Below are 27,138 nucleotides of genomic sequence, written 5' to 3' on the forward strand. Positions count from 1 at the left end.
CGGTCAGCAACACTTTTAATCTTATTGGTCCCTGCTGTGTTACATCAACTTTAGCTTCTCCTAGAGTTCAAGTAGCTTACTTGGGATCCAAGCTCAATTTTTTTTTTAATGTAAACCATGGTTAGGACTGGCACGGGCAATCCCTGAAAGTCTGTAAAGTTCAAAGCAGAGAGGTAACCTTTAATCTAAAACTGAAATACTCAGGCAACGTATCCAAGAAGTACTTTCTTGCAAGGTAAGAACAGCAGTAGCTGGGCTGCGAAAGGTTTCTAAACTCCCCAAATTCCTGTTCACTGAACATCCTTAAATCCTGATGTGATTATATGAAATTGGAAAGTCAGTTCCTTAAATGAAACTAGTTCAAAAAGAATAAACAAGATGCAAGACTCTGCGGGCAATTGGGCTGAATGACAGAAGTGAGTCATTCAGGCCTTGAAGCCTGGGAGTCAATTTGGTTTTGCCGTATTTTCCAGTGAGTTTTACCTACTTATTAGTGGCAACACCTTGCCCTAAAATAAATCGTGTCACATTCTCTGTACATATTGACTGTGAAGACTGATGTTGTAATTTAAGTACTTCTTTGTTTCAATGGTTGTTGATTGTTTAGACATAACAGGATTGCCATTTTTCTTTATTGTGATTTCTCATTTGCAGCAAGAATATTTTCCAAGATGGCAATTAAATCTCTGGATCATTTTCAGCTGCTTCACAGGAATCAGTGAAAACGTAGTGATTTTGCATAGCTGTTTTTTCCCCTCCTGATTTTCCATTGTCAAATACTCAGCTTTTATTTGACTCCTCCTTATCCAATTATCTGATTTGTGTGGCAGTTAAACATAAGATCAGTGTCATTGTACTTTGTATTCTTTTTCAACTCTCATCAAGAACAGGACCACACCAGTCTGTAAGTTTGTAATTTAAGATGCGCTTGGCAGGGGTTCAGAGAGACAGGAGCCCTAGTCTGTCTCACTTCCATGTGGAAAGCCTTTCTGATGCTGCCAAACAATATTTACGCCAGAAGAGAACTGAGTTTTGGAAAACTTTTCCAGACTCTGAGGAAATCAAGCAACCTGAGACTTAGATAAGCCTTGCTGAATTTAAAAACTCTTGATCCTATCGCTGTGTAAAACTCGTATTTGCCCATCAGATAACACAGATTTACAATTTGAGGAGTGGATTTCAGTTAATAGATAAAATTAAGAGCAGAGGTTTGGCAAAATAATGTTATTTGAATCAAAATTCTATTGTCACCTCTGTTGAGCACTTTATGGTATCTACATTTCTGCAATTATAGTTGCAAGTGTTCTGTTCTACAATTAACTGAGCATACAGTTTGCTAAATAGAGTTAGTGTCTGGAGCCAGGGAGATTCAAAAAGCATCAAGCTTATTTCTTTTTCTGGGACTTTTAGCTTTCTAGCTGTCTGGAGAGAGGGTTCAGATGAGGTCCTGTTTTCTCCTCTTGCTATAGGGCCTGGCAGTCCATTTGAGAACAGTTTTCCCCTTTACATCTGTGTTTTTTGGGGTTTTCAGAGGAGAGATTTCTGAAGGAGCTTTCCACTGGGTCAAGCTGGACTCTGGATGGGTAACAGATAGTAAACATGAATTCTAGCTCCCTGCTGCCTCGTTGTTTACCTATAAATACTTTTATTCCCTATAAATTCATTTATTTCTCCTTTTAAATAAAAACTGACTTCTAAAAGCACTTTTCCACTGAACTATCTGACTCTGTCCTTATCAGGTATCTCAATCTGTCTTGCACCCTTAGCCCAAATCCAGATTTAGGATCTAGCGTTACTCTTAGAACAACGTTTAATATTTGAGGATCCAAATGATTTTGCCAGCTTATACCCTACAATTCAAAATGTCTTGCAAAGGCAAAGGGAGTCCTGAAGAGCAGTTCCCTCCCGGCCTCGCGTGTGCTTTGTCTCCACTTCCCTTGTAATCTGCCCAGAGAAGATTTCTGAGATACTTGAACGGCTGCCACGCTTTGCATGGGAGGCAGGGCCCTTGGCATGTGAGCTTTGCCATCCGATGCCTCGTCTGTGCTGGGATGGTGCCAGCTGGATCTGGGAGCTTCGGCAGATACAGCCTTCAACCAGCGAGCTATCGGATCAGGTTGCTGCGTCCTGGTCTTTCTCATTCTTCTCCCCTGTTGCTGACACAGCCTCGCTACCTGCTCTTGTCTTCTCTCGAGTTTCTGTCCTAGAACAGCCTGTTGGTTCCTTTGTCCGTGCTGGTATCAACAGGGTCCAGATTTGTTTATTTTTTAAACAATCCTCGTGTGTCTCTGGCTCTGAGACATGCAACACAGCTAGTTGTCTTCTACTGCTTTTTAGAAATGCTTCCTGGGGTTCGCAGGCAGGTCCTGCACTCGGGTGCCTGCTGAACGCAGATAAACCTGCTCATTCCTCACAAAGCACGCGAGCAAGGGGGGAAACCCAATTTTAGGTTATTTAAGCTTCTAATCAGAGTGGAGGGATTTCTCTGTAGTCATGATGAAGATGGGATGCTTGGATGCTAAATTCATATTTTGATGTATGCTCTATATATCATCTAAAGATATTCCTTCTTGATTTTCCTTGTGATTAAAAATGCTGGTGCTCATACCAGGATCAGTTTAATATTCCTTGAACTTGTCATTCTTTCCCATGCTAAACTAATGGGAAAAGACTAATTTCTGGTCACACAGGAGTCCTGCTGTCTCAGTTGTTAATCTGTAGAAAAATCATCGCGCTCTTTGCTTTTTTAGGAGGCTTGGCTTGTGAAAAAAAAGCAACAACAAACCAGCAGATAAAGTTTGCTGGTTCCCTGTGAGTCACCCAGCAGCAATGGCAAAACTGGGAGGAACAAATGAGGGGAAGAGGGGAACTGGTGAATGGGCAGTGACCTGAAGATCTGACTCAGCACAGTGTTTCAAGAGTTTCCAAATGATGAATACTCAATTATCTCCAGGTATGCAGCCACTGGGGGCATGTAGTTACCAAGCAAGGTTTTTAAAAATCAATAAGTAAACATATACACACAAGCCATGCTCCACTGGGCCTGAGCACTTAGATATGCCTGACTGCCACAGAGGATAAAATAATTAGGAAATACAGAATATACTTATTACATTATTCTGCCTTCTAAAAAGCTGTGCATATCAGAGAAATCAGAACATTGGCTCTCCCGCCTTACACACCAGCCAGCCAGAAAATGTGCAGCTCTCAGATACCTCTGAACCCCCTCCTTTCACCCTGCTCTGCAAAGCTCAGTGGCCTTCAAACCAGCAAGAACAAAACTGGTCATCTACTAAATCTGCTGCTGATCTCAGCTAACCAACTTCCTGCAATACAGCAAATATTTCTGCATTTGTAAATTGTTCTTTCCTCCGTAACGGGGTGCCAGTGTGACCAGGAATGCTCTGAATCTAGAAATGTGCTGGTTGGCAGGAGGAACAAAGAAACTGCTCATCCAGAAGGGCAAAACAGGACTAATGCTTTTGTCCACTGGGAAGTCAAGCCAACTTTTAGACACAATCAGAAAGGTGCCGTTGGATGCTACTTCTAATGGCAGGCATTGATATCGGTCATTAATGAGAAATGCCTTCAGTAAATAAAACCAAAGCAGAGCCTGAAACACTCCTGTGGTTGCGTGGTCTCTTGGCAGGCACTGCCCACTGCCCACTAAAGTCAGGCTCTCCCAGAACTTGACAGGGCAGCTGCTGTTTTTCCCAGCTTTCTGGAAACAGGCCAGTTATGACATGGTCCTGATATTAGTTAGCTGCCGGGCGTATTTTGTTCTGCTGCTCTAGGCAGTTTGATAACGGCTCTTTCCTCCCACTCCAGAGTTAACCCGCCCAAACTGTAGCTGAATACCTAGCTGCAATAATACAGCATTTGCTAGCTGCTTAGTGAAAATTTGCTTAAATTGGTTGTTTGATACAAAGGAATGCTTAAACTGCTTCCATCATGCTTTCTGAGCCAACAGTAATAATGCTGGATGCTTATCAGGAGTTGATTGCCACAACTGTTTATGAATAAAATAATTTTTAAGGATCATTATCCTTTTCTAGACACCAAGTATTTATGCAGCATAAAAGAAAACTCGGTCTCCACCCCTTAGAGAAAGAAGGGGAAAATCTCCAGCTGATACATAATTGTTTAAGCTGGATCATAAAAAATCGTGAATTTCCATTTGTACTGCTGCATTGTCCTCAACACCAGACCTACATAAAAAGTTGACACTGTTGGTTCTTTTTCCTCACTTGGGACCACTGGATTTAACCTGGCATTTTCATGCTCTCTTACTATTTTTCTTCAATATCAAATTTTTCCTTCAGGCTATTAAAGATACGGAGAGCACTTAAGAGGCACAGCTCAGCCCCATCTTCCATCAAATGAAGATGCACTTAATAAATGCACTTTAAGTTCTCCGTGCCCACTGAACAGGGAGATGGCAGGGGTGCAGGGGATCCCTTTCATTTCTGGGTGGAAGAGAGGCACCTCTCCCTTTGCTTGGTGAAAAGGCACCGTTTAGGGACATAGGAATGGTTGGACTTGATGATCCAAGAGGCCTTTTCCAACCTGGAAATTCTATGATTCTGTTCCTGACTAAATCCTACTTTTAAGGCGCTATTGGTCCCTGCTTTGCCACACGTGGAGCGGCACCTGCGAGGGGTTCCCTGTAGCAGCCCAGAGCGATGGCCGCTTGCTGGCTGTGCCCACACTAATGCCGCGAAGGGCAGTGATGCAGACAAGCCCCTTCCCTTCCTACTTCCAACTGAACATGAGCCAGCAGTGGCCCAGGTGGCCAAGAAGGCCAATGGCATCTGGGCTTGTATCAGAAACGGTGTGACCAGCAGGTCCAGGGAGGTTATTCTCCCTCTGTACTCGGCACTGGGGAGACCGCTCCTCGAATCCTGTGTTCGGTTCTGGGCCCCTCACCACAAGAAGGATGTTGAGGCTCTGGAGCGAGTCCAGAGAAGAGCAACAAAGCTGTTGAAGGGGCTGGAGAACAGGCCTTATGAGGAACGGCTGAGAGAGCTGGGGGTGTTTAGCCTGGAGAAGAGGAGGCTGAGGGGAGACCTCATTGCTCTCTACAACTACCTGAAAGGAGGTTGTGGAGAGGAGGGAGCTGGGCTCTTCTCCCAAGTGACAGGTGACAGGACGAGAGGGAATGGCCTCAAGCTCCGCCAGGGGAGGTTTAGGCTGGACATTAGGAAAACATTTTTTACGGAAAGGGTCATTGGGCAGTGTCAGAGGCTGCCCAGGGAGGGGGTTGAGTCACCTTCCCTGGAGGTGTTTAAGGCACGGGTGGACGAGGTGCTAAGGGGCATGGTTTAGTGATTGATGGGAATGGTTGGACTCGATGATCCGGTGGGTCTCTTCCAACCTGGTTATTCTATGATTCTATGATTCTACTTGTGAGAATTAATCGATATGTTTTGGTGCCGCTCATTTGCTTGTTTAATACTCTTGTAATATAAATCTGTCTTGTATCAAAAGATAACATGCAGACTATCTCCAGACAGGGATGAACAACCTTAAAGGATAAATGCTCTCTCAGAGCTGCAAGAATCTATTGATGTGATTAATCGTCTTGTAGGATGTAGTTGGTTTAGGTCAGGAGATAACCTGCGGGGAGTCTCCAGACATGGTTGGATAACCTAAAAATATAAACATTCTTTGAGGGCTTACATGGTTCTTTGTCTAAAACTAGCGTAGATACCTCCTGCTTTTGTGAGATGGGATGCCCTAGTCAGAAGGGCGCCCGATTCAGCGCTGAATTATAAAATAAACATAGAATCGTAGAATGGTTTGGGCTGGAAGGGACCTCAAAACCCCCTGTGATGGGCAGGGGCACCTCCCACCGGACCAGGCTGCTCCAAGCCCCATCCAGCCCGGCCTTGGACCCTCCCAGGGATGGGGCGGCCACAGCTTCCCCGGGAACCCGAGCGGTCGACGGAGAAAAGGAGCGGCGCTCAAGGCGTGGCCGGTGCGGGCGCGGCGGCCATCTTGGGGCGGGCAGAGGGGCGCGGCGGCCATCTTGGGGCGGGCAGAGCGGCGCGGCGGCCATCTTGGGGCGGGCAGGGCGGGAGGCGGTGCCGCGGCGGCCATGTCGGGGGCGGGCAGCGCCGTGAGGCGTGCGGCCATCGCGGGGCGGGCAGCGCGGGGGAGGGGGGTGCCGGGGCCGTGCGGGGCGCGGTGCCTCCCCGCCGCCCGCTGCCGCCGCCGAGCTCCTCCTCACCGCCCGCCGCGCTCCATGGCGACCCCCAGCCCCTGCATCGTGGTGAGTGCGGCCGCCGCCGCCGCCACCCCGGCGATAAGGGAGCGCGGGGGGAGCCGCCGCCCTGCGGAGTCACCTTGAGGGGCGCCCGGGGCGGGGGGGGTGAATCCCGGGGGGGCAGAGAGGAGGGTGACCCTCGGGGCGGCGTAGGGGCTCGGAAGAACCCGGGGGATCGGAGCTGGGGTGAGTCCCGGGAGGGTGAACCCCGGGAGGGGGTCTGGGGGCGTGAGGAGGGAATCGTGGGGGGGTGGGTGGGAGGCAGCGTGGGGGCTCGGGGAGCTGAATCCTGGGGGGTGAAGCTTGGGGGGTGCTTGGGGGCGTCAGAGGTGGGGTGATCCCGGGGGCATTGGGGCTGGGGTGAATCCTGGGGGTGAGTCCCAGGGGCTCGAGGTGGGGCAGCCCTGGGTGGGGTTCGGGAGGCGTTGAATCTCGGGGAGAAAGGGGGGACCCCGGGGGGGGTTGAACCTCGGAGAGATGAACCCCAAGGGGTGAATCCCAGGAGGTGCTCGGGGAGAAGACCTCGAGGAGGGTGAACCGGGGGTGGCTACCCCCGGAGGTGCCTCGGGACTGACGGGGAAGCGGCTCCTGCACGCCCTCCCGTCCCCGTGGCTTCGGGGCACCCTGGGTGCGGTTTTTTTCGGGGGATGCGCTTCGCGGCCCCTGCTCGGGTTGTTTTTGACGGAACACGTGGTGCCTCGTGGCTGAGAGCTCTGCCGGCCCCCATTGGTACTGAAAATACCCACGGTCCGAAAAAAACACCCCGACAAAATCTGTAGGAAGGGCCCGTTCCCTACCAGATGCAGAAGGAGAGGTTTAGGAGGCAGCGCTGAAATAATGGTGGGTCTGAACCACAGGGATATCCCGTGTGGTTTGAGGGACCTGCCTTTTTGCCTCAAATACCATCCCGCTCTTCAAATACCGTCCCACCCGTATGTGTGGGTAGCGCATTCAGGGTCTGTTTTGGATGGGAGGGTGAAATACTCATGGAATTCTCCATGCGAGGTACTCTTCAGGGTTTATACAACAAAAAAGCCATGTAAACAGGTGGCTGCTGAGAGGCCAGGTAAGTGCTTCCATGAGCACCGCAATAGAATTGCGTTCTGGGAGGGCAGTAGTAGCCTGAATGGATACTTAAAACACCTGCCCTGGTCAACTGTCAGTAATGAGCTTTGGTTTTCCCTCGGAAATTCTTAACTTCATTTTATACATAATAGCGTTCAGCTGCATAACCAGAGAGTGATGAAACAAAGCATACAGTGTCATGTTTGCGTTGGAGCTGGGTTAAGGCTCAGGGAAGGCCATTTTTGATGCTGGTGCGACGGTATGCCCTGAACCTCAGCAGTGTTTGGTACAATCATATGTATATGATTGTCTAATCTCTTGTCCTAATTAATACACGCTTGCTAATATTGCAGCCTGTTTCGTACAGGGAATCTGCCTGCGCAGAACGGGTTGCTGAAGTAGGGCTTCCATTTCAGATTCTGAAAGATCCCAAACCTTCATGGTTTGCCAGCAGTGGTCTGAGAAGGCTTGCTTCACAGCAGCATAGCTCGTCGTGCTCATGTAGCTGTCTTGTCTTGTCCTGAAAGCTGGCTCGTGTGTTTTGTTGTGATTTAGTGTTGTGGAGATTTGGAAAATGTCCGTGTCTAACCTCTACTTGCTCAATTGCAAGTGCAGGTTTTGCATTACACTAGGAAAATTAAAACTATTCAAAAGCTCCTTGATTTTTTTTTAAACAAAATAGAGATAAATTGAGGTGTAGTAGTTCTATTTTTCCGCTCTGCAATGTAGGAGAACATTTTTAGGACTTAGTTTCTTCCCCGCATTGTACTGCACGCTGCACAACAGCTCATTCAGTGTTTCAAGCAACTCTTGTGAACTGTAAGTTCTGTTAAATTACACTTCACGCTGTGTTCAGTAGGATTGAGGTTGTTATAGAGGGAAAGTAAAGTGATCCTGATGAGTGTCCTGGGGTTGAGAGTTTACTGAATAAAGCGAAGGTCTTGCAGTTTCTCACCACAGACTTTCTATAAGCCTTTATAGAAATCTCACCTTTTCCTTTTCAGATTGGCGACGATGAACAAGGTTATGACCTGGACTTGTTCTGCATACCTAAACATTATGCAGATGATTTGGAAAAAGTCTATATTCCTCATGGGCTCATCATGGACAGGTTGGTTTGACTTCAGACCGTACGCTGCTCCAGCTGATTCCGTGACACTGGAATAAACAATCTTCCAGTGACAGTTTTGCTGCCTGGTGGCTGTCTAAATAGATTACATTTAATTAGAGACTTAGAAGTACAAGTGCTAATTAACTCTTTCTTGTTGGTTCCGAGAGTTGTGCATTTGCTGATATGCTGTTGTTGGGAAATTGTAATTCTTAAGCACAATTTTGTGATACCTAGCTATCCGCAGCTTGCTTTCCAGCGTTTCTTTGACATTTTACCTTCTTAAAGCCTAATTAGAAGACATTGTTTGTTGTGCCAGTTTGGTTTGAAAACAATTATAGCCTCTTGAATTTTCTTGGAGTATTAATCAAAGTAAATTAATAATCACATCATCTTAGACTTTCTCATGTTTGTGTGGCAGATAAATAATGTCCAACTTTCTCTCACCTTCTGGAAAGACATTAGTCTGTAAATACCATTCTGTCACCTATGTGGTTGCTGAAATCTGTGGTATGCTGTGCAAGTTTTCTCTTGGGTGATCAGAAATGAGTACACAAGCCTGTAAGGCATTTTTGCCTTAAGTTGTGTTTAATAGCTGCTAATTCCCTTCAAGAGTATGAACAACAAACTCATGGAATCATAGAATGGTTTGGGTTGGAAGGGTTCTTGAAGATCATCCAGTTCCCACTCCCCTGCCATGGGCAGGGACACCCCAAGACCAGGCTGCTAAAGGTCCCATCCAGCCTGGCTTGAGCACCTCCAGGGACGGGGGCAGCCACAGCTTCCCTGACATTTTGTGCCAGGGCCTCACCACCCTCATCGTGAAGAATTTCTTCCTAAGGTCTAATCTAAATCTTCCCGTTCCAATTTAAAGCCATTGCTTTGGCAGAGTGTGATGTTTGAACACAGAGGTGCTTGGCAGCGCTGCTGTTAGCTTAACCTTGAAAAACAAAACCTTGTTGACCAATAACGTGTAAAAGTGACTGAAGTGGTAGGCAAATATTTCTGAGCAAAACACATTTCCAGGTTTGAAGTACACGTTAGTGGTGTGAAATGCTGTGGCGATAGTGAGCAGATGAGGTGTATTGTCACTGATAACTCTTCCTTGGTTTCATATAGGACGGAGAGGCTGGCACGAGAAATCATGAAGGGCATGGGAGGACACCACATTGTAGCACTCTGTGTACTCAAGGGTGGCTATAAATTTTTTGCTGATTTATTAGACTACATCAAAGCACTGAACAGAAACAGTGACAAATCAATCCCCATGACTGTGGACTTCATTAGGTTGAAGAGTTATTGTGTAAGTATCTCTGCAACACTGCAATTTTTACATAAATTTGACTAACTTCAAATTATTAACAGAGGTGTTTTAATATTGCTGCTGCCAGAGTGTGTTAATGTTTAGCAAATAACTAAGGGAATTAAGAGTCAAGCTAATTTACTTTTCTCTGCCTTACTATATGGTGTTTTCTTTTAGACCTTTATCTCTGCAGCCCAGTAGAATCCTCATGCAGAGCAGAGACACCCTTTCCATGTCCTTTACTTGTTAAGCAGTTTTCTTTTTTCCCTGCTACCCAATCTCTAAAACTGTGGCTCTAGAATAATGCAGAGAATTCTCCTGCAACTAAAGTTATAAAAAAATAATTCTGGGAGGTTCTGCGGCTTGGACATCGTTCATTGGACAGGAACACTTCAAAGCTGGGAAAATGGTTACGCTTAAGTTCCCTGCCTCTTCTTTTGTTTGGCTCGACCAAACAATGAACAGAATTAGTTTTATTTTTGCAAAATGATCTGTTTTCATTCTGAACACAGGGGTTTAACTTCACAGGGAAATTGAACATTCTGTAACTTGTTAAGTTTTATAGAAGAAAGCACGAGATTATGTTGTGCAGGTCAAACAAAGGAGGAGGTGTAGATTAGTACTGTGTGCTTCCTGCCTTAACTGACAGCCAAGTCTTTTAGATATTTATGATTTGTTCCCTAAGACTATCTGTAGATGGAAATAAATTACTTTTTTTGTTTCAGTTTAGAGTGTTTGAATAAATTGTTTTCTAAGGTTATGCTGTTAGTTCTGTCTCAGCAAGTCTGCATTCAAGTCAGCAGTATAAACTGCTTGTTGCAGTTGTAGACGAGTGCCTATTCCAGTAGAAAAAAAACAGATTACTGAATTGGAAACTCTACTTCATCCTTCATTTCATTAAACTGTGATAGAGTTACTGCAGACTTAGTTTGGACTGTCAAAGAACTTCATAAATTGATGATGGCTGCTGATTGTTCTGTTAACGTTTCATGGCGAGGCCTGGAACTGTGTGGAACTTTGGTCAACTCTGCTTGTAGAACGAGCAGTCCTGGCCGCCCGAGGCATATGCACAGCTCGCCATCCAAGGGTTACCTGGAAACCACGTTCACCTTTGCTGAACTCAAGGCAGTGATTTAGCTATGCTCTTTATCGAGGACACAAGGCTGGGCAGGAGAGTTCGTGCCAGCCTATGGTTTTATCTCACAAGGCACTCTCTGTGCTTGTACACCATGTATAAAACGGCAGGCCAGAGCTACTGGATACCCTTTCATTCTCCTCCCCCTCCAAAAGATTCAGGCTCCTTCTGCTGGTCCGTGTAACTAAGCCACCACATGCTCATATATTCCACCTGAAAAAGCCACAACAAAAAGCTGAGTGTCACTGTTACTGGAGAACATGTTAAAAGATAGGAAACAATGACTCCCACCTTTTTTTTGTTGAGGAAATTGTCTTCTGCTTCCTTCAGGGAACAATTCCGTTAACTTACTTGACTTGTTTAGAAACCAGTATGAAGATTACACCCTCTTACTCTCTCCACTTTCTGACTAGCTTGGAAAAAACTATTGGAGAAATGATTTGAAACACCTGGAAAAAGGACCTCTGCTAAAAAGCTAGACTGTCTTGTTATACACGTTTTCTTTGCTCATACTGATGTCAGGTGTACTTTGGTTCGTTTCTGTGCTACACCTGCTTTTGTTTATTACTCTGAAGAACTACAATGCCGTGATTTTAATAAGGGAGTGAGCAGCAAAATAAGTTTTATGAGAATTAAAAGCCTGGTTTTGTGGTAAAAACAAGTAGATGAAGAGAAAAGCACTGAAATTTAGACAGAAAGCTGTCTAAGCAGAATGTTTTCCTTGAGGTGTTGGCTTCAGAGTTTTTGCTTTTGTCAGCCAAGTCTGTAAAAGAATATTTTCTTGTTCTAGATGAGCGAGGAGCTCCTGTGACCTGATGCCCCCACTACAGTATTTACGAGCAGTTCATTTCTGTGGAATCACTTAGGTGGTTATTAATATCCAGGCTTCTGTCATTGAGATCGCCTAACTTGATAGGCTGGATAAGATTGTCCTAGCGTGAACAAGTCTGTAGCGGATTGACTAGGTCTCCCATCATTAATGGTGTCAAAATGCTAAATTTGCTTTGTGGTTTTTATCTGTGCTTTACTAGATGGAAAGATCCACGTTGTTAGTGATGTGAAAACCATTACCAACCGTAACGGACAGTTGGAAGTGGAGCTCGCTCTCTTGTCTCTGTCTTTGGATGCGATGAGTAGATCATGCTGCCAGCCTTTACTGACTGGATAAAAGATGTTAAAAATACCCTGGTAGCATAAACAAAGCAGCTGAACTTGTGTAATGGTTTTGAAATTGATATAATTGAGGTTCTATTCTTATTTCAAACTGATCATTTAATATTTACAAGCATATGGGTTTTTTTGTGTTGCAATGCAAAGTTCATACTGTTCTGCACCCAAAAATAATTCTCTAAGAATACTGACATGATCAAGCAGTGATTAAACTTTGCTCGTAACTCCAGCTTTCCGAGTCCTTACAGATGAATTTTAATGATCTGGCAAGCTGTTAAGAAATGGAAAGATAGTGTTTATGAACAGACCCAGATCCTGGTATTCTTGACAAATAGTTTATTTTGCTTGTGCTAAAAGAAGCATGGCTCCTCAATCTTCTGCATTTAAAATTGTAAATGAGCAAATGTTGCTCATCTAGTCATGAAGGGCAGCCAGAAGACAGTGAATGTTGCACTGTCACTCGGGCAAAGATGGATTTTCAGTGGAGCACACGGTGACCTCTGGTTAGGCTGGTCACGACAGTGTTGTGAAAGATCTCTGATAACTAAGCCTTACAGCAAATACTATAAGGAACTTAAAATGCCTTTTTAAAAGGTGATCTTGGAGTCACTTGAGTCAGGTGTTAAAATCTGTAAAGCATTATTGTTTTCTAGCAGTGACAACGGGGAGGCAGGGAAAATGGATCTCAACAGTAAAACTCTTTGTGTTAAACCACAAAGCATTAAAGTCTTACCAGTACTGAAATCAGAAATAATTCTCCTGAAGATAATTAAAGTGTTGCTTAATTATTAAACAAAGTTCTTTCCAATGGAAATCTGGTTATAACCAGTGTTGGAAATTCATTAGCTGTTTTTTATCCTTTAATTGCTTAGGAACTCAATACCTGCATAGGAATGTGGGGGTTTGTGCCAATGGAGATTTATGTTTTGCATTAAAAAGTGTAGCAGTATGTATGTTTTTTGGTGGGAAGGAGCAGGAGAGTTTCTCTAGGTTAGACTGCTGGTCGTCATGTTTAATATACATAATCCAAATGTTTACAGTAACCTGCAGTTTGTGGTGCTCTTGATCGAGTGTGGTGAGTTGCTTTGTAGCCAGATAGATCATCAGGAGCCTGATCTTACCCATATACCAAGGAGTACCAGTCTGTTGTCTGTGCTTGTAATTTTAATGGAACAAATACCAGTAACCTCTTTCTCCATAATTGTTTTGTAAGGAATGATGTTGTTTTACATTCTTCCATGGAAGGAGGATGAAATTCCTATTAGTGTAGGAATAGATAAGAGAGAATCCTGTAACATAAACAAGGAAAAACTTAAAGAAGCTGACACTTTAAGATAATTTTAAGGCAGCTGAAATGTCCTTCAGCTTTATGAAGGCTGTGTTTAACTGAATCATATTTTTGTGGTTGATCTAGCTGGTATCTCATGCATTCAATGGCTGTGTGTGTACCCATCGGGTCAAACAGCCATAGTTTTTGACATTTTTTTTTTTTCTAACTTTTTCAGCACAGTGACATTGATGCTGTTTGGTTTAGTTATTGTTTGCACCGTTACGAAAACATTGAAGCAGTTGACTGTTAATCAAAAATGAATGTTCCTAGTAGTAATGAAACATGGTGCTTCAGTGTAAAATATTTTCTTTAAAGCACGTGGGGTAAAAATTAAAAGATATCAATTCTAATAATTTATTTGGATTTTTTAATGTTGCATCATAAGAATCGTAAAGGGAAAATATCTGTTAGTCTTACCATCTGCTTTTACATGCCTAGTGCTCGGCAGTTCTTTATCATAGATCATTGACACCACTGTCCAAAGGATTTTAATGTTTTCTCTTTACTGTCGTCCCAGTGTTATTCATTGTGTACTTTGTACCTCTTCTAAATAATTTGTTTCCCCATTTTTGTGATAACAGTTTTGATTTTTGCCTACAATTCACATAGCATCAATATTGGTCTTAGTGTGTCTGTAGGCACTGGCTGCTGTGCGTGGCTGCATCTCTGTTCCCTTTTCTTCCTCTCAGGCATCTGCCCTTCCTGGGTTTGGGGAAGGAACTGCTGTTGTGCTGCACAACCACGCAACATGCTTGTGCTTCAAGTGAGACACTGTCAAGTGTTTAAAGCTGAATGACATTAAATAAACTGCAAAGACCTCTGTGGTGCTCCTGGTAGCTGTTTGGAACTTGCTCATAAAGCACTTCATTTATGTTTGTATCAAAGTTTAGTTTTACTGAAGCAAAATGCTGTGTTGCAGTCCTGGTGTACTTATGTGGCTGTTCAATTGCTATATGAAGTAATTTGTTACCAGTATTTTTTGTAAAATAGGTGAACATAAGCTTTTCTGGTTATTTTTGTAGCTTATATTTCTAATGATCAATCTGCGATTTGTTTGCTGTTACAATTGGTGCAATTGCTTATTCTTATTTGAAGAGTAAGGCTTTCTAAAGCATTTTCTAAAGCAAAATGTTGATTAGTGGCTGTATAGCAGCATGCAGCTTGGAAACCAAAGTGCTTTTTGTCTTCTTTCCATGTCTGTCAGGAATGCATAGCAAATTGTATCTTTCCAGACACATATGTATATATGATGGTCACAGATGAGAGATGGTGCCTGCGTTTATGCAGATCTCTTTTCTAACGATCTTTAGTCTGAAATACCATCTTTGAATTTGATCGCTTGTATTTTCTTGGTTAATACAGAGATGCTGTTAATGCATTAACATTTACTGGTGATGAACTTGGCAGATGTGATACTAGGAAAAAGCATGATTTGAATCCTGGTAGCACTAACGCTCACCTTCCTGTTTTTCTTAGAATGATCAGTCAACTGGAGATATAAAAGTCATTGGTGGAGACGACCTCTCAACCTTGACTGGAAAGGTATGACTCTATGTAGAAAACAAACAAACAAAACCACTAAAGAACATGCATACCTGCTTGGTTTTAAGGCTGCTCTTTTAGTGCTTAGGTTGTAAAGTTAAAATAAATGAAAACAGAAGAGTTTCATTTTAATATTTGCTACTGTATACTAGGAGAGTGGATAAACTGCACCAAAGCCATCAGTTTAGTCTGAGCTTAACAAAAAAAGCCCTGTTCACTGTCTTCAGTGTCAGCAAAGTTTACAAGATTTGTTTTTCTGCAGTGCCTGAGAAGAATAATCTTGTGTAGGTTGTCATCTACAAGCTACCTTTAGAAGACGGCAGCATTATTTATTCGCTATGTTGATGTTTCACTGAAGTAGTGATGGGAATTCATACTGTCAAGATGTGTAACATGCAGCCAGGTTAGGAACGGAGCTTTCTGCTGGGGCAGTGACAAGAGAAAGAAATGGGAGAATGTGAACTGGGCATCTGCTTTTCTCCAGTGACTCTGTGGAGATCATTGATCCAGATGTCTGGGTTTAAAGCATCAGTGCCTCCTGCTCTGTCAGAACGCATTACCTTCCCCTTCTCCACGCATACATGATCTTTAAGATGTGTGTCACTGTTCAATATAAAGGGTGTATGTAAGAAAGAATCGTATGTGTCTCTATAGCGTGCTTTAGAAGAATGAGAATTGTGTAGACTCTGGTTTGATCTCTTTTGCATGGATCTAGAATTCTCTCGGTCTAAATAATTTAAAGACCACTTTGTACTCAGCATGAGATGTTAAGTAGAATCTCATTGCCAGATAATTGTTAGTAGAGCATCAGAAACGTTAACTGCATAGAATTTGCTGTTGTATTTGTAAACGTGTTGGAACAAATATTTAACTGCAATGAATATTAATAAGTTAGAGATTAATACCTATAAGAAACAGCATATTCTCTAGGTATTAATGGATTTTTCTTTTTTCTTTTTCTTCCCACCAGAATGTTTTGATTGTAGAAGTAAGTATTATGTTTCACTCTAATATGTTCTAATATGTCACTGGTGAAAGAGTTCTAACATGAGTTGTTCTTAAGCCGGCAAGCTTACAGTTTCTGGTGTCAAGGCTTCTGATTCTAGGCCTGAATTTTGCACTTGGGCTCTGAATTTGAAATGACCTGTGCTTTGAACTCTCAAGTTGTACTGGACTGCCACATCCAACAATGAAAACATCCATGTATAATTTTTTGCATTCACTTTGTTTTCTGGTATTCTGTCAATTCTAAAATGTCTTTAATTTTATTCTATTCTATTCTTTCTTTCTATCTGTCTGTATATCTTTTCATTTAAAAAATAGCCTGAACAAAGTGATATAAAGCATATTACTTTTCTGGGTTTATAACAGTAAGCTAGGAAATGTAAGCTGCAGGAATAGAAAGAAGTTCCTAGTAGGAATATCCTAAATTATGTGAAAAATTGATCTAAGCCCATTGTCCTTGTGTGTAATTTGGTTAGAGAATAGTGACACAGAGAGCACTGATTCTTCACGAGCATTTTGCAATTGCCAGATTCCCATTGTTCTGCCTTGTGGTTCTTCGGATGATACCAGCTACAATACACCTTGGTTTGATCTCCTAGTAGGTGCTGTTGCTTAATCTTGCTTTCATACCTCTTTCTTGATGGACAGTGTTCCTTATATTCAGTAACTATTACTTCAACAAAGGACGTTCTTGAGTAAGATTGCTGGTTTCAGGATAGGGAAGCAGCAGGACAGGAAAAATGGACGTGCAGTCTAATGATTTCTTAAGGGTCCAAGTAATGGAAATGGCTTGTTCGTGAGCAAAGAAACAACTGTGGCAACTGATTCAGCAGCCAAGGGGAAAAGATGTTTCCTCCCACAAAACATGGGGCTTATGTATGGTGTGTTTTTTTAATTTGAGGAGGTTACATTATCCCACATTCAGTTTCAAAACTCCTACCAAAATAGTTTGCAGGCAGCGGTCATCTGTGGGACCAGTGGTGTCTTTTGAAGTATATTTTGCTTCAGTCATTGCAATAATGAGTTGTTCTGACTATCTTCTCTTCCAACTTTTCTTTCTGTTGTTTACATCTGTCTCTGTACCAGCTCAACAGCAAGACTACTCTTATCCTATTCAAATTAAACATTGGTTGTCTAATAGCTGCAAGGAGCGCAAGCCATAAAATCTCCAGAAGGAGCCAAGAAGGTCATAGTTCAGTAACAGTCATAGTTATCCACTACAATTAATAACTATTGTTAATGTGTGTCAGAGTTGCTTAAGTACGTGGTTTTACATGTCACCTGTATTTATCATGAGCGGTATTTTGGCATATTTTCATGCTATTACACATGAGCAATTTCTGTAGTAGAAACTTGAAAATGCTGCTCTGACATGTTTAATATTCTCACATGAGTTTTTTTATTTTCAGGATATAATTGATACTGGTAAAACAATGAAAACGTTGCTGTCTCTACTTAAGCAGTATAATCCAAAGATGGTGAAAGTAGCCAGGTAAATTTTTAATGATGATTATTTGTGCTGTATTTCATCTTAAAAATAACACATAATGGGAGGAAGAAAATTATTGTTTGTGTGGTGTGCGTAATAGAGCTGAGCTTTAGAGGTCATTCTGCAAGAGTCACCCAACCATATGCTCTTCCAGGCTTTTCTACTTAGTTACATCTTTAATCAATTAGTTTCAAAACATTTTATAATTAGATAACTTGGAACTAATGAGAAATGTTGAGGGTAATATTGTATTATTAACTAATATCAACATTCTTCTGATTTCTGTTTACATTGCATCTTTCGCGCTGCTCTGCTGTGGTTGTGTATTTTACAATAAAAGCATAATGATTGCTGGGGATTAGAGATAAAGCGGAGCTGTGTGTAGTATCTAATCAGTTGTGTTGCCATAACAATGTCAAAGCTGTCATTAGACATACGAGAACAGCGCTTCTTGCTGATAATCTGGAGGTGAATGAAGGCTGAAGGTGAGGCTGTTGAGAATTTTTCTCTGGCGGGAGAAAAAATGTCATTCTTCCTTTAGGCTGTAAACTGTCCATGATTCTAGCAAGGTTTGATTTTGTCATTATGATCACCTGCAAATAAAATAATAGCTTAAAATACGTGTGGTTACGCTTTCAGTTATGCGCGTTCAGGCCAAATTTGGCTTGTCTGTCATTGAAACAGTCTTAGACATTTGTACCTGGTGCTTTTCCATGTTTCAATTTTACATTGGTTTTATTTGACAGTTTGTTGGTGAAAAGAACTCCTCGAAGCGTGGGATATCGGCCAGACTGTAAGTGACTTTTTGACAACTGTTACTAATTTTTAAAAGTATGTCAGTGTATTGTGTGCCTTTTGGTCAAAGTCCAAGGATGTTCCGGATAAGTTTTCACTGATAATTCTTGATAGATTTTGCTTTTATTTAGGGAGTTTAAATATTTGGAATGTATTTTGACGGAGTTAATCTAGATTTGATGTGATCCTTTTTGATCTTGACTTTTTCTAGCATTTTACTATATTTTGGTCCAGGTTACACCTGTGCAAGTTCTCCCAGCTTTGCATGTAGTCAAATGCTTTGGTCAGCAGAATTTGCCTCATTCACCTTTGATGCTTTGGGAGTGTTTTGGGTTTGGCCTAAACCCAGCCACCTTATAACTTTTTGGGTGTCCCCAGGAATGCAGGACACCACACAGGGTAGCGGCTCTGATAAAAGTTTACTTTGCTGAGATGCCTAAACTGGCACAAACCCAGTTATGTCTAAGCATCTGAACTACTCCATTTTCTCCTGTCTGTCCCAAGACTAAAAGAAAGGAGTAGCCTCCACAGCAGACGGTGGTACCAGAGTGCCAGCTGCTCCTGCCTTGGGAAGAGCTGTGTGTTTTAACCCTGTTCCAGAGGCCACATTCCTGCTAATCTGGACCATGTGCTTTCACTGTGGAGGTGGAGGCAATTTAGCAGCAGAATCTCATCCTCCTACTCCTCCTTCCCAGCACTGTACAATATTCTGGAACTGAAGTTTTTTCAATGCCTTAAAGCTTAATTGAGGTGTTTCTGTTGTCAAGGATGCCCCTCGTTCCCGAGATCTTATTATAGGCTTAGCTGGGTTAATGGGCTGCCTTTCGAGCATCTTGCAGCAGAGGACTTGTTTTGCCATCTGTCCTCAGAGACAACCTGTTCAGTGCAGAACACGTGAGCTCTGAAAGAAGAGACAGGGCAGTAATGGCCCGGCCTGCAATTTATCCCTGTATTGCAAAGCCAAGTAGATGCCGAACATTGCCTTAATTTTTCCAAAAGTGCACACAGCCTGTTCTTTGAATTGTACAACTTCTCTCCCAATTTTCTTATAGATGCTAATTGTAGCCATGGAGAGAAAAACTTTCCTGTGCTCAGGAGTCTTTCATTTCAGCACGAGGGGGGAAAGCCATTTGGAAATTCATGTTTTATATAATTGAATGTATTTTGGTAATTTTCTAGTGTGTGTGTGGACAGGTTGCAGTGATACTTCTGGAGCCCATGCGAATTGTCCTGCTAGAGCTCTTTAGGCAATCTGTGGAATAGCTGATGTCCTGTTCTTAGGCAGCTTCTCTGGAAGGGAGAAAATACAACCAAACGCAAAAAAAAACCCCCGCCTCTTTCTGAAACCTGCAAGTGACTCTAAAGAACAGTGTGCTCTTTATTCCTCACTGTTTTCTATACCTTGGTATATTCCTACCTATCAGGCCTGCAAGTCGCAAGGATGGAGTCCCTCAAGGCAGTGTTCAAAGGTGAATTGGCTCTTTTTGTGTAGGTAGTGAAAAGTCGCAGGAAATTGTCAAGGAGTTTTATGTTCTGATAATAATACCCTGTCTGAAGATTTAAGTGCTTCATTTGTAGCAGACTGCGTGCTAGCACCACGCTGCTGCATGAGAACCAATAAATACATCTATTTAGTTTTGCTTTAGTTGATACATTAAGTAAGTTAAAATTTAAAAATAGATCAAATATTAATCTGAGGGTACTTGAGTGGAAGAAATAAAATTAATTAGGATGCTTACATGTCTCTACAATTCCAGATTGCCTCTTTGAAAAGATCTAGTGAACTCTAGGAAGTTCTTTTCTAACATACTGGTGACTTATGGTCTTTTTCAGTTGTTGGCTTTGAAGTGCCAGACAAATTTGTTGTGGGATACGCCCTAGATTACAATGAATACTTTAGAGATTTGAACGTAAGTAATTTTTCCCGTATGTTTTTGCCCATATAAAACTAGGGAGGAGGAAGGAAGGGAAGTCTCCTCACATCACTCTCCCTCCTCACTAAATCATGGTTTGTGTGCAGGTCTGTTCCATTGATGGAGCAGCGATGAGAGCAAACCCTGGAGTTCTTCTGAAACTAGAAATTAATTTGTTGCATGCCAAAAGGAGGCTGCAAATCTCTTGTCAGCTTTGAAATAACGTGAAGTTTTCTTATCTTACCAGAATTCTACAGCAAAGAAGTGCATTCGCTTAGTTATGTGAGACTTAGAGAAGAGAGACCCTTGAATTTAAGAGGGGTTTATTTTTTTCCTAAGTCATTAATTCTTCATCTGGGTCGCACCAGATCCAACAGATATTGGGGGCAATTAGAGGTAGGAGAAAGAAGGAAATGTTGAGATTAAGTTTTAGACAAAAGAAGACATGAGTTGTTCTGCATAAACAGTACCACAAGATTCTTTTTTACTGAAACGTGCATGCTTGTATTTTTTCAGAAGCATGTTATTGAATGTGGATGTAAAACTTCGGTCTCTTGCATTACTTTTCTAACAGGAGCTTTTTATTTTATTTTCTTCCAGCATATCTGTGTGATCAGTGAGACAGGGAAGCAGAAGTACAAAGCATGAAAGCACAGTTCAAGTGCTGTGACAACAGAGCTTTGAAATGTTTTGTTTACCGAGTCCTATCTTTCACAGGCTTCAACTCTGGTACACCGGCTAAAATGGTAGAACTCTCCAGCCTCATTGTCATACGCTAACTATAATTTATTGCATGTACAATATAAGAGCTTGTCTTGTTCATTTATATTTTAGAAACGTAAAGAACTAGTGCAACTCTGCACTCCTTATTTTGATTTGCACTATGACTCTACCGACTATTGCTGCCCCTGGTTGGGTTGTGCTGTTTGTGAGCTCCAGAGTCTAACTCGCGCAGTCGTAAATTGCTTAAACCTCATCAACCCAGAACTGAAATAGTTCAAGTACTGTAAATGTAAAACATTTTATGATAGGGAAGTCTATTAGTAATATTTTTGAAATCTGTAATTTAAGTTTTGTATTTTAATGCACAAATGTGATTGTGATTAATGATAGTTGTACCTTTGGGTGTTCTAAAGCATGAGGAGCAGCCAGTTACAGTATCTGTAATCTCCAGGGAGCTCATTCAGTTCTTCTGGAGTTGCCTTATTGCTGTAAAGGAAGTCTGGGTGAAAAATGTTTTGTTTTGTTTGTTTGTTTTTTTCTTTTATAAAGGAGATGGAATGACAAAACAGAATGTTTAAAATCTAGTTTTGGTTGAGCTGCCTGTTTCTGTCAGATTTTTTTTGCTTTAAAAATATCCATCAGCCAGTGGAATTGCCTTTTGAATTTAAACAATTTTAATATATTTGCAGAAAAAAAGTATTGTAATGTTTACTTTATAAGAACTACAAAGCAAAGTACTTCAAATAAAGGTTGTCTCTTTAAAGGAAGCCCCATACATCTATGCCACTTGTTCTGTATATTAAAGTGCTCTTGAAGTTTTCTTCTCAGTAGTATTTTTCATAAGCATTTCTGATAGTGGAGGCTCTGTAGAGCTTTTAAATTAATCTTATCTTATCTCTGAGGGATGATACTGCCCTGGGGGAAAAAATGGAAACACACCTCCATATTCTATAACTAGACTACATTTCAGAGAAAATTGTTTAAGCACTGTCCCTTGTTCTGCTTTGGCTCATTAAACATACACACAGTGGAAAAAAGCATGCAGTGATTTTGTAAGTAATCATTACAGTTTGTTTCTTCAACACCTCTGTTTGTGTCGAGTCTAATTCTAACCACGGCAGCCCCTCGCACACCTTGTCCTTGGGCCGTGCTTTCCTGTCTCTTAGCTTACACACTTCTGCTTCTGCATGTGGATTCTTCTATATGCTCGGATATAGTGCTGCTTTGTGCTTACTACACATGGAAGCGTTTGTTGGCCTCTTTTGAAAGATTTTTTCTGTGATTTTTGAAGTTTGAATTGTGTTTCTGTACTTTTCCAAGGTCTGCACATGGTTTGTCCCCCTGGGACAGGGAAAAGCCTGCTCTGTTGGGGCAGGGATTGGAACTGCAGGGGCACGTGCAGGCAGGGTCCTCCTGGAGGAGGTTTGGGAAGATACTTGAGCCACCCTGACCCCAGGAGTGATGCAGCAGGAGCCCGGCTCTGCCTTGTAACAAAGCTCAGTGTGTGGTGATAAAGGTGTTGATGTTTAGAAAGGGCCTTGCTTGAACGTTCCTGCACTTCAAATGCTGGGGAAGTGAGCGAGGGATTCCTCGTTCAAAGGCTTTCGCTATTCCCTGTGGAAGTTGTTCAGAGGAAATGTTGTCTACTGTCTTACCCTTGCTGGAGCAGACCCTGGCCTGCTACAGGGAGGTAAATCCTCACCTGGAAGAAGTTAAAAATGTAATTGTTACTTTTTATTCAGTGATTTTTGTTACAAGGCTTGGGTTTTAGTCACACCTGTGCACCTTAAACCTATGCTTTAAGCAACCCAGACGTGTATTGTTAAAGCATTGTGAAAGCACGGGGAAAGAGCCCGCATTTGAACATTTATCTATACTTTTGAAATTCATTATAGTTCTGTGTTTTATCAATGGCAGATATATGCTGGGAAGTTAATTTTGAATATTTATAGGCTTTCCTATGCTGTCTCGTCCTGTGCCACCTGGCATTTCTGTGTATCATGATAATTCTTGCCTCCCGCGACTGCTGACGCTGCCTGACCTGGTACCACAGACATGCGGCTCTGGGATGGAGTGTTTATTCTTTTTGCTTTAAATTCATAAGCCATTGTAGTTTGCCAACTATTTTGATGGGGAAGTTGCTTCCTTGCTCTGTAACTGTGCCAGTACTCGGGTGCAGACACAAAGGTGAAGACAGGGAAAGAAAAGCACAAATGTTCAGCACGGTGTGAGAATTGACAGTGAGGATTTTTGTCCCTAGGGAAGCTCCAAAAAGGACCACACTTGGCAAGTGCCAGGTGACAAAGGCTGCTGTGTGGTGGGGGTACATTGGGACGGTTGCAAACCCCTCTGCGAACAGGCTCTTGCTCTGGCAACACAGCCAAACGCTGAACTGAGACATATCAGAAGGTGAAAATCCTCCCAGAGCCAGGTGGGAGAGGCAGGTCTGTGATGGTGAGTAAATCAAAGCAGGGGTAGATGAACCTGTTCCAGTAAGAGGCTGGTATTTATCTAACAAGTGATTAATTACTGGTGGCATCTTTGTTTTTTCCACTGCTCTGTCCAGAAAGAACCAACCCTCACGTGTCTCCTACGTATCTCCAGGTTGCCCATAGGAAATCACTGTGTGCAAGATACAACTTTGGGCACCCTGTAGGTTGTGAGGCGGCTGCTGGCGCGGGGCTGGGTTTGTTCCCCCAGTCCCAGTATCTGTTCGGAAGCCTGGGCTCTGCCGCCACGTGCAGCTGTGAGCGCGGCTGCTGTGCAGCCTGCAGCGCGGCCGGGTGCGGTTTCTCAGAAGCACTCGCTGCTGGCTGAGCTGTCCTTCCGCTCAGAGAGGGATAAAATCCTTTTCCATGGGGACACTTTCTGGGTATCGATGAAATGCTCTGCCTTTCCTGCACCTTCTGCCTGGTGACCTGGGGGGCCTGGGAGCAGTGATGCCGCTGCCTCGCTTTCCTGGAGCTGGGAGGTGACAAAGCCAGTGCTCAGGCAGGGAGGAGAAGAGGATGGGGCTGCCTTTATCAGATCTTTTCCATTTCCTTTCTTGCCAATCTCTTTTCCATTCACAAAATGCAAAGTACCCAATAGCAATCAGAGAATACAAATTACAAGGTAGCTTATATACTTCTTGCTGTTAACTCCTTATCCTTGTAATTAGAAACCCATCTTGCCTAGCTGCATCTCCCACCCCACCTAGTCCCCTCCTGCCATCCGACCTCGCCTAGCAGTCATGCACACTCAAATAATTGAAGTGTGAGGGGGAAGCTATTTTGTCTTGTAGTGTATATTGCATGAGAACTCACTCTGGGCAGTTTATTAATTAATTCCCACTGAAGCCAGCCCTGCAACTGGATGCATGGATCGAGCCACCTTACTTAGCTAAAATTACCATTACTAAGAGAGAGCAAGTCACATTCTTCTCTCCCCAGTGCAAAAAGCAAGACCTGAACTTATTAACATCCAGCGCTGGGTGTTGCTGTTGGGCAAGACACTGCACAAACACCTCCAGCCAGTGCTGGCTCGGAGCACGCTGGACGTGAGCTGAGGAAAAGCAGATGAGGTGGGTGGGCAAGAAGTGCAAGGAAAGCGAGATAGTGCTGGATGCCACAACACGCTGCTAACCTTCGCCAAAAATTCCTTTTGCAGTGAAGGAGGCGAGCAGAACACTAAAGGTAGATAAGGTGGCTTCTTGGGTTGCTTTTTTAGTGTTTACAGGAATCTGCAACACCTCATTTGGCTCCCACAGCACCGCCTCTCTACTGGAGGTACCTGGTACTGTGAGCAGGGTAACGTACCCTCAGTTCGAGTAGTGGGAGGGTTTTGGTCTGGGTGGAATTAAAAACCAGATTGGTGTAGACATGTGTGCCTGCCTAGTGTCTGTCTACTAAACCCAGCAGCCACACAGCGGTCTAAGGGTGTGCATTTACCCACCCCAGGGAACTGCCACCTTCCAGCTTGTCACAAAATCAAATCACCGACTACTGAAGAAGCTCAAAGACTTTTCCTCCACAGCAGTCACGGTCACTCCTGCTGCAGCAGACTTCACAAACAAAGAAATAAGACACTTTGCTTTATCCTATACAAACAGAGAAGCTCCTCCAAGTGGCTTCAGGGGTGCTGCCGCCCCTCTGCAGGCTGCACGCTGCTTAGGGAGCTGCCCCGGCACGATAAGGCTCTCTGGGTGTCTGAACTCAGACCACAGATGCTCTGAAAGGGCTCCTGTTTTTTTTTTTAAAGTGATTTCTGCTTAATTGCAGTGATGAAGTCAACCTGCAAACACGATGAAGGCAAACTTTTACATCTAAAGATAAAAAAAATGACAGTAGCTGTCGCAGCACCTCAGAGAAGCACAGCTAGCTGGCTGCCTGCTCCCTGGGCTTTTGGTGTTAGTAATTGGCAATACCCTGAAATACTTGGAGTGGAGCAGAGACGCTCGTAAGGTACTGGGAGCAGCCGAGGGGAGCCCGCAGCACCTGCCAGGCACCATGATTCTCTGCTGTGGCAAGTGCAAAGCCCTGGCTCCTGCCATCCCTTCGTCCCAGCCACACAGAATCACTGGGTTGGAAAAGACCTTTGAGATCATCAAGCCCAACCCTACCTGTCCACTACCAAATCATATCCCTAAGCCCTTCATCTGCCCGTCTTTAAAACACCTCCAGGGATGGGGACTCCACCACCTCCCTGGGCAGCCTCTGCCAGTGCCCAACAACCCCTTCAGTGAAGGCATTTTTCCTCATGTCTAACCTTGAGCCACTCCTGGTGCAGCTTGAGGCCATTCCCTCTCATCATCTCCTCCCCCTGACATCCATCACCCTGAGACAGGGGCTGCTCGCACAGCTGGGTGCTGCTTGCCCACAGCACAGCCGCCCCTATGGCTGAGCTCTTCTGTCTCCCTGGAGTCATTTTTCCTACTGGCTTGATTGAGACACTGAATTTTCTGCTTGCCCACTGCTCCAAAAACTGTGCCGTGCTTTGCCTCTCCTGTTACTGCCCAGTCGTTTTGACCCTGGCAGGAGGCTGTAGCCTGAAAGCACAGTTTGAGTAGGAGTTTTCAGCGTGTGAATGAGGTGGAAATCTCTTTCTAGCTGAGCAAGATCAAACAGATCACAACACAAGTCTAAAATTAAGGAATAAACCTGATTTTCAACTCTTACATTCTACTTATAAATGATAATGGAAAGCTTTTCTAAAAAAAAAAAAAAAAAGTACAGACTTAATAGCTTTGCAGACAACTTTCGCTATAAAACAGGTTATTCTTTAAATTGTTTTCCTGAGAGAAACCTAGCGATTAAGGGCTTGACTGGCAAAACAAGAATAAACCATTTTATACACGTATGTGAAAGAACACCCATGTCAGAGTTGAAACAGGTCGGTTACACATCCAGATATTGTGATTTTGACCTGTTTGTGGAAAGAGGCTTTTAGATCTGCTCCTCCCCACCCAGTCAGCCCTCAAATCTCCTCTGTGCTAGAAACATTTGTGTGCCAGGGGTCCGCTTGTGCCCACCTCCTAGTAGATCAGCTGCCCACCACACAGACCAGGAGTCATGATTAAGGTTTAAATCAGCAAAATCCTATTCCCCTGACCCCTCAGCCTCACACCTAGGGGCCCCTGATTTATTAATTACTAAAAAACATTTTAAAAAAAAATATTCTGGGATTTACAGCTACCAGTGCTCAACAGGAGGCTGCAGGATTGGAGCTGTTAGTGATGGTGCATCACCAGGACCTGCGACCTCAGGGGCTACTCCATCTCTTCCAAGGAGGGGCATCCCTGACTCCACTGTAGTTCCTGTGACTATTCCTTGCTCCCACCTGGGTTGGGAAACTCCAAGTTTCACAATGCTAAAAGCAGAGGAAGGAAAACCCTGTCACCTTGGGGCCAGGCTTGCCCTGCAGACAAACCCTCAGGTGCTCCAGACCCAAGCGCTGCTGGGTGCTGGGCAGCCCCCCAGCTTGGCTGTGCCAGACTTGGGCTCGCCCCTGGGGCTGGGGATCCCTCGCAGGACACAGCTTCCCTCGGAGCACTCTAGCCACAACTATGCAGCCCCTTCTTCCTCCATCCAGCTAAAGCTCTAACCCTTGCAGCCCCCCAGACACCACCCAGACCCCTGCCAGAGGCTGGCTGCAGCAGGGACAAGCACCCAGCACTCCCCCTTGTCCCCCACTGCCACCCACTCCAGCCCTCCCTCTCCCCAGGAGACGCTGGGGCATTGGGCACCCACCAGCACAGGGGGCCGAGGTGCAGCCCCCTCCCCATTAACGACACCAAACCCTCGTTGGTTGCTGCCTC

General features: G+C 43.6%; 1 protein-coding gene across 1 annotated transcript; it reads left to right on the plus strand.

Annotated features, from left to right (window-relative positions):
- The first annotated feature begins 6,151 nt into the window (after window positions 1-6,151).
- Window positions 6,152-21,663, plus strand: HPRT1 (hypoxanthine phosphoribosyltransferase 1). Its single transcript, XM_069867331.1, has 9 exons — window positions 6,152-6,271; window positions 8,335-8,441; window positions 9,558-9,741; window positions 14,853-14,918; window positions 15,889-15,906; window positions 17,333-17,415; window positions 18,159-18,205; window positions 20,041-20,117; window positions 20,721-21,663. The coding sequence occupies exons 1-9, from the start codon at window positions 6,245-6,247 to the stop codon at window positions 20,766-20,768; spliced, it is 657 nt and encodes a 218-aa protein (XP_069723432.1). The 5' UTR covers window positions 6,152-6,244; the 3' UTR covers window positions 20,769-21,663.
- Window positions 21,664-27,138: the final 5,475 nt, after the last annotated feature.

The sequence above is a fragment of the Phaenicophaeus curvirostris genome, chromosome 13, assembly GCF_032191515.1.
Source record: "Phaenicophaeus curvirostris isolate KB17595 chromosome 13, BPBGC_Pcur_1.0, whole genome shotgun sequence".
Lineage (NCBI taxonomy): Eukaryota > Metazoa > Chordata > Aves > Cuculiformes > Cuculidae > Phaenicophaeus > Phaenicophaeus curvirostris.

Bases quoted from the DNA above. Each gene is read 5' to 3' on its own strand.
- HPRT1 (XM_069867331.1), top strand. From the start codon at position 6,245: ATGGCGACCCCCAGCCCCTGCATCGTG. The intron at 8,442-9,557 runs GTTGGTTTGACT...GGTTTCATATAG, and splicing joins CATGGGCTCATCATGGACAG to GACGGAGAGGCTGGCACGAG. The intron at 18,206-20,040 runs GTAAGTGACTTT...GGTCTTTTTCAG, and splicing joins CGTGGGATATCGGCCAGACT to TTGTTGGCTTTGAAGTGCCA.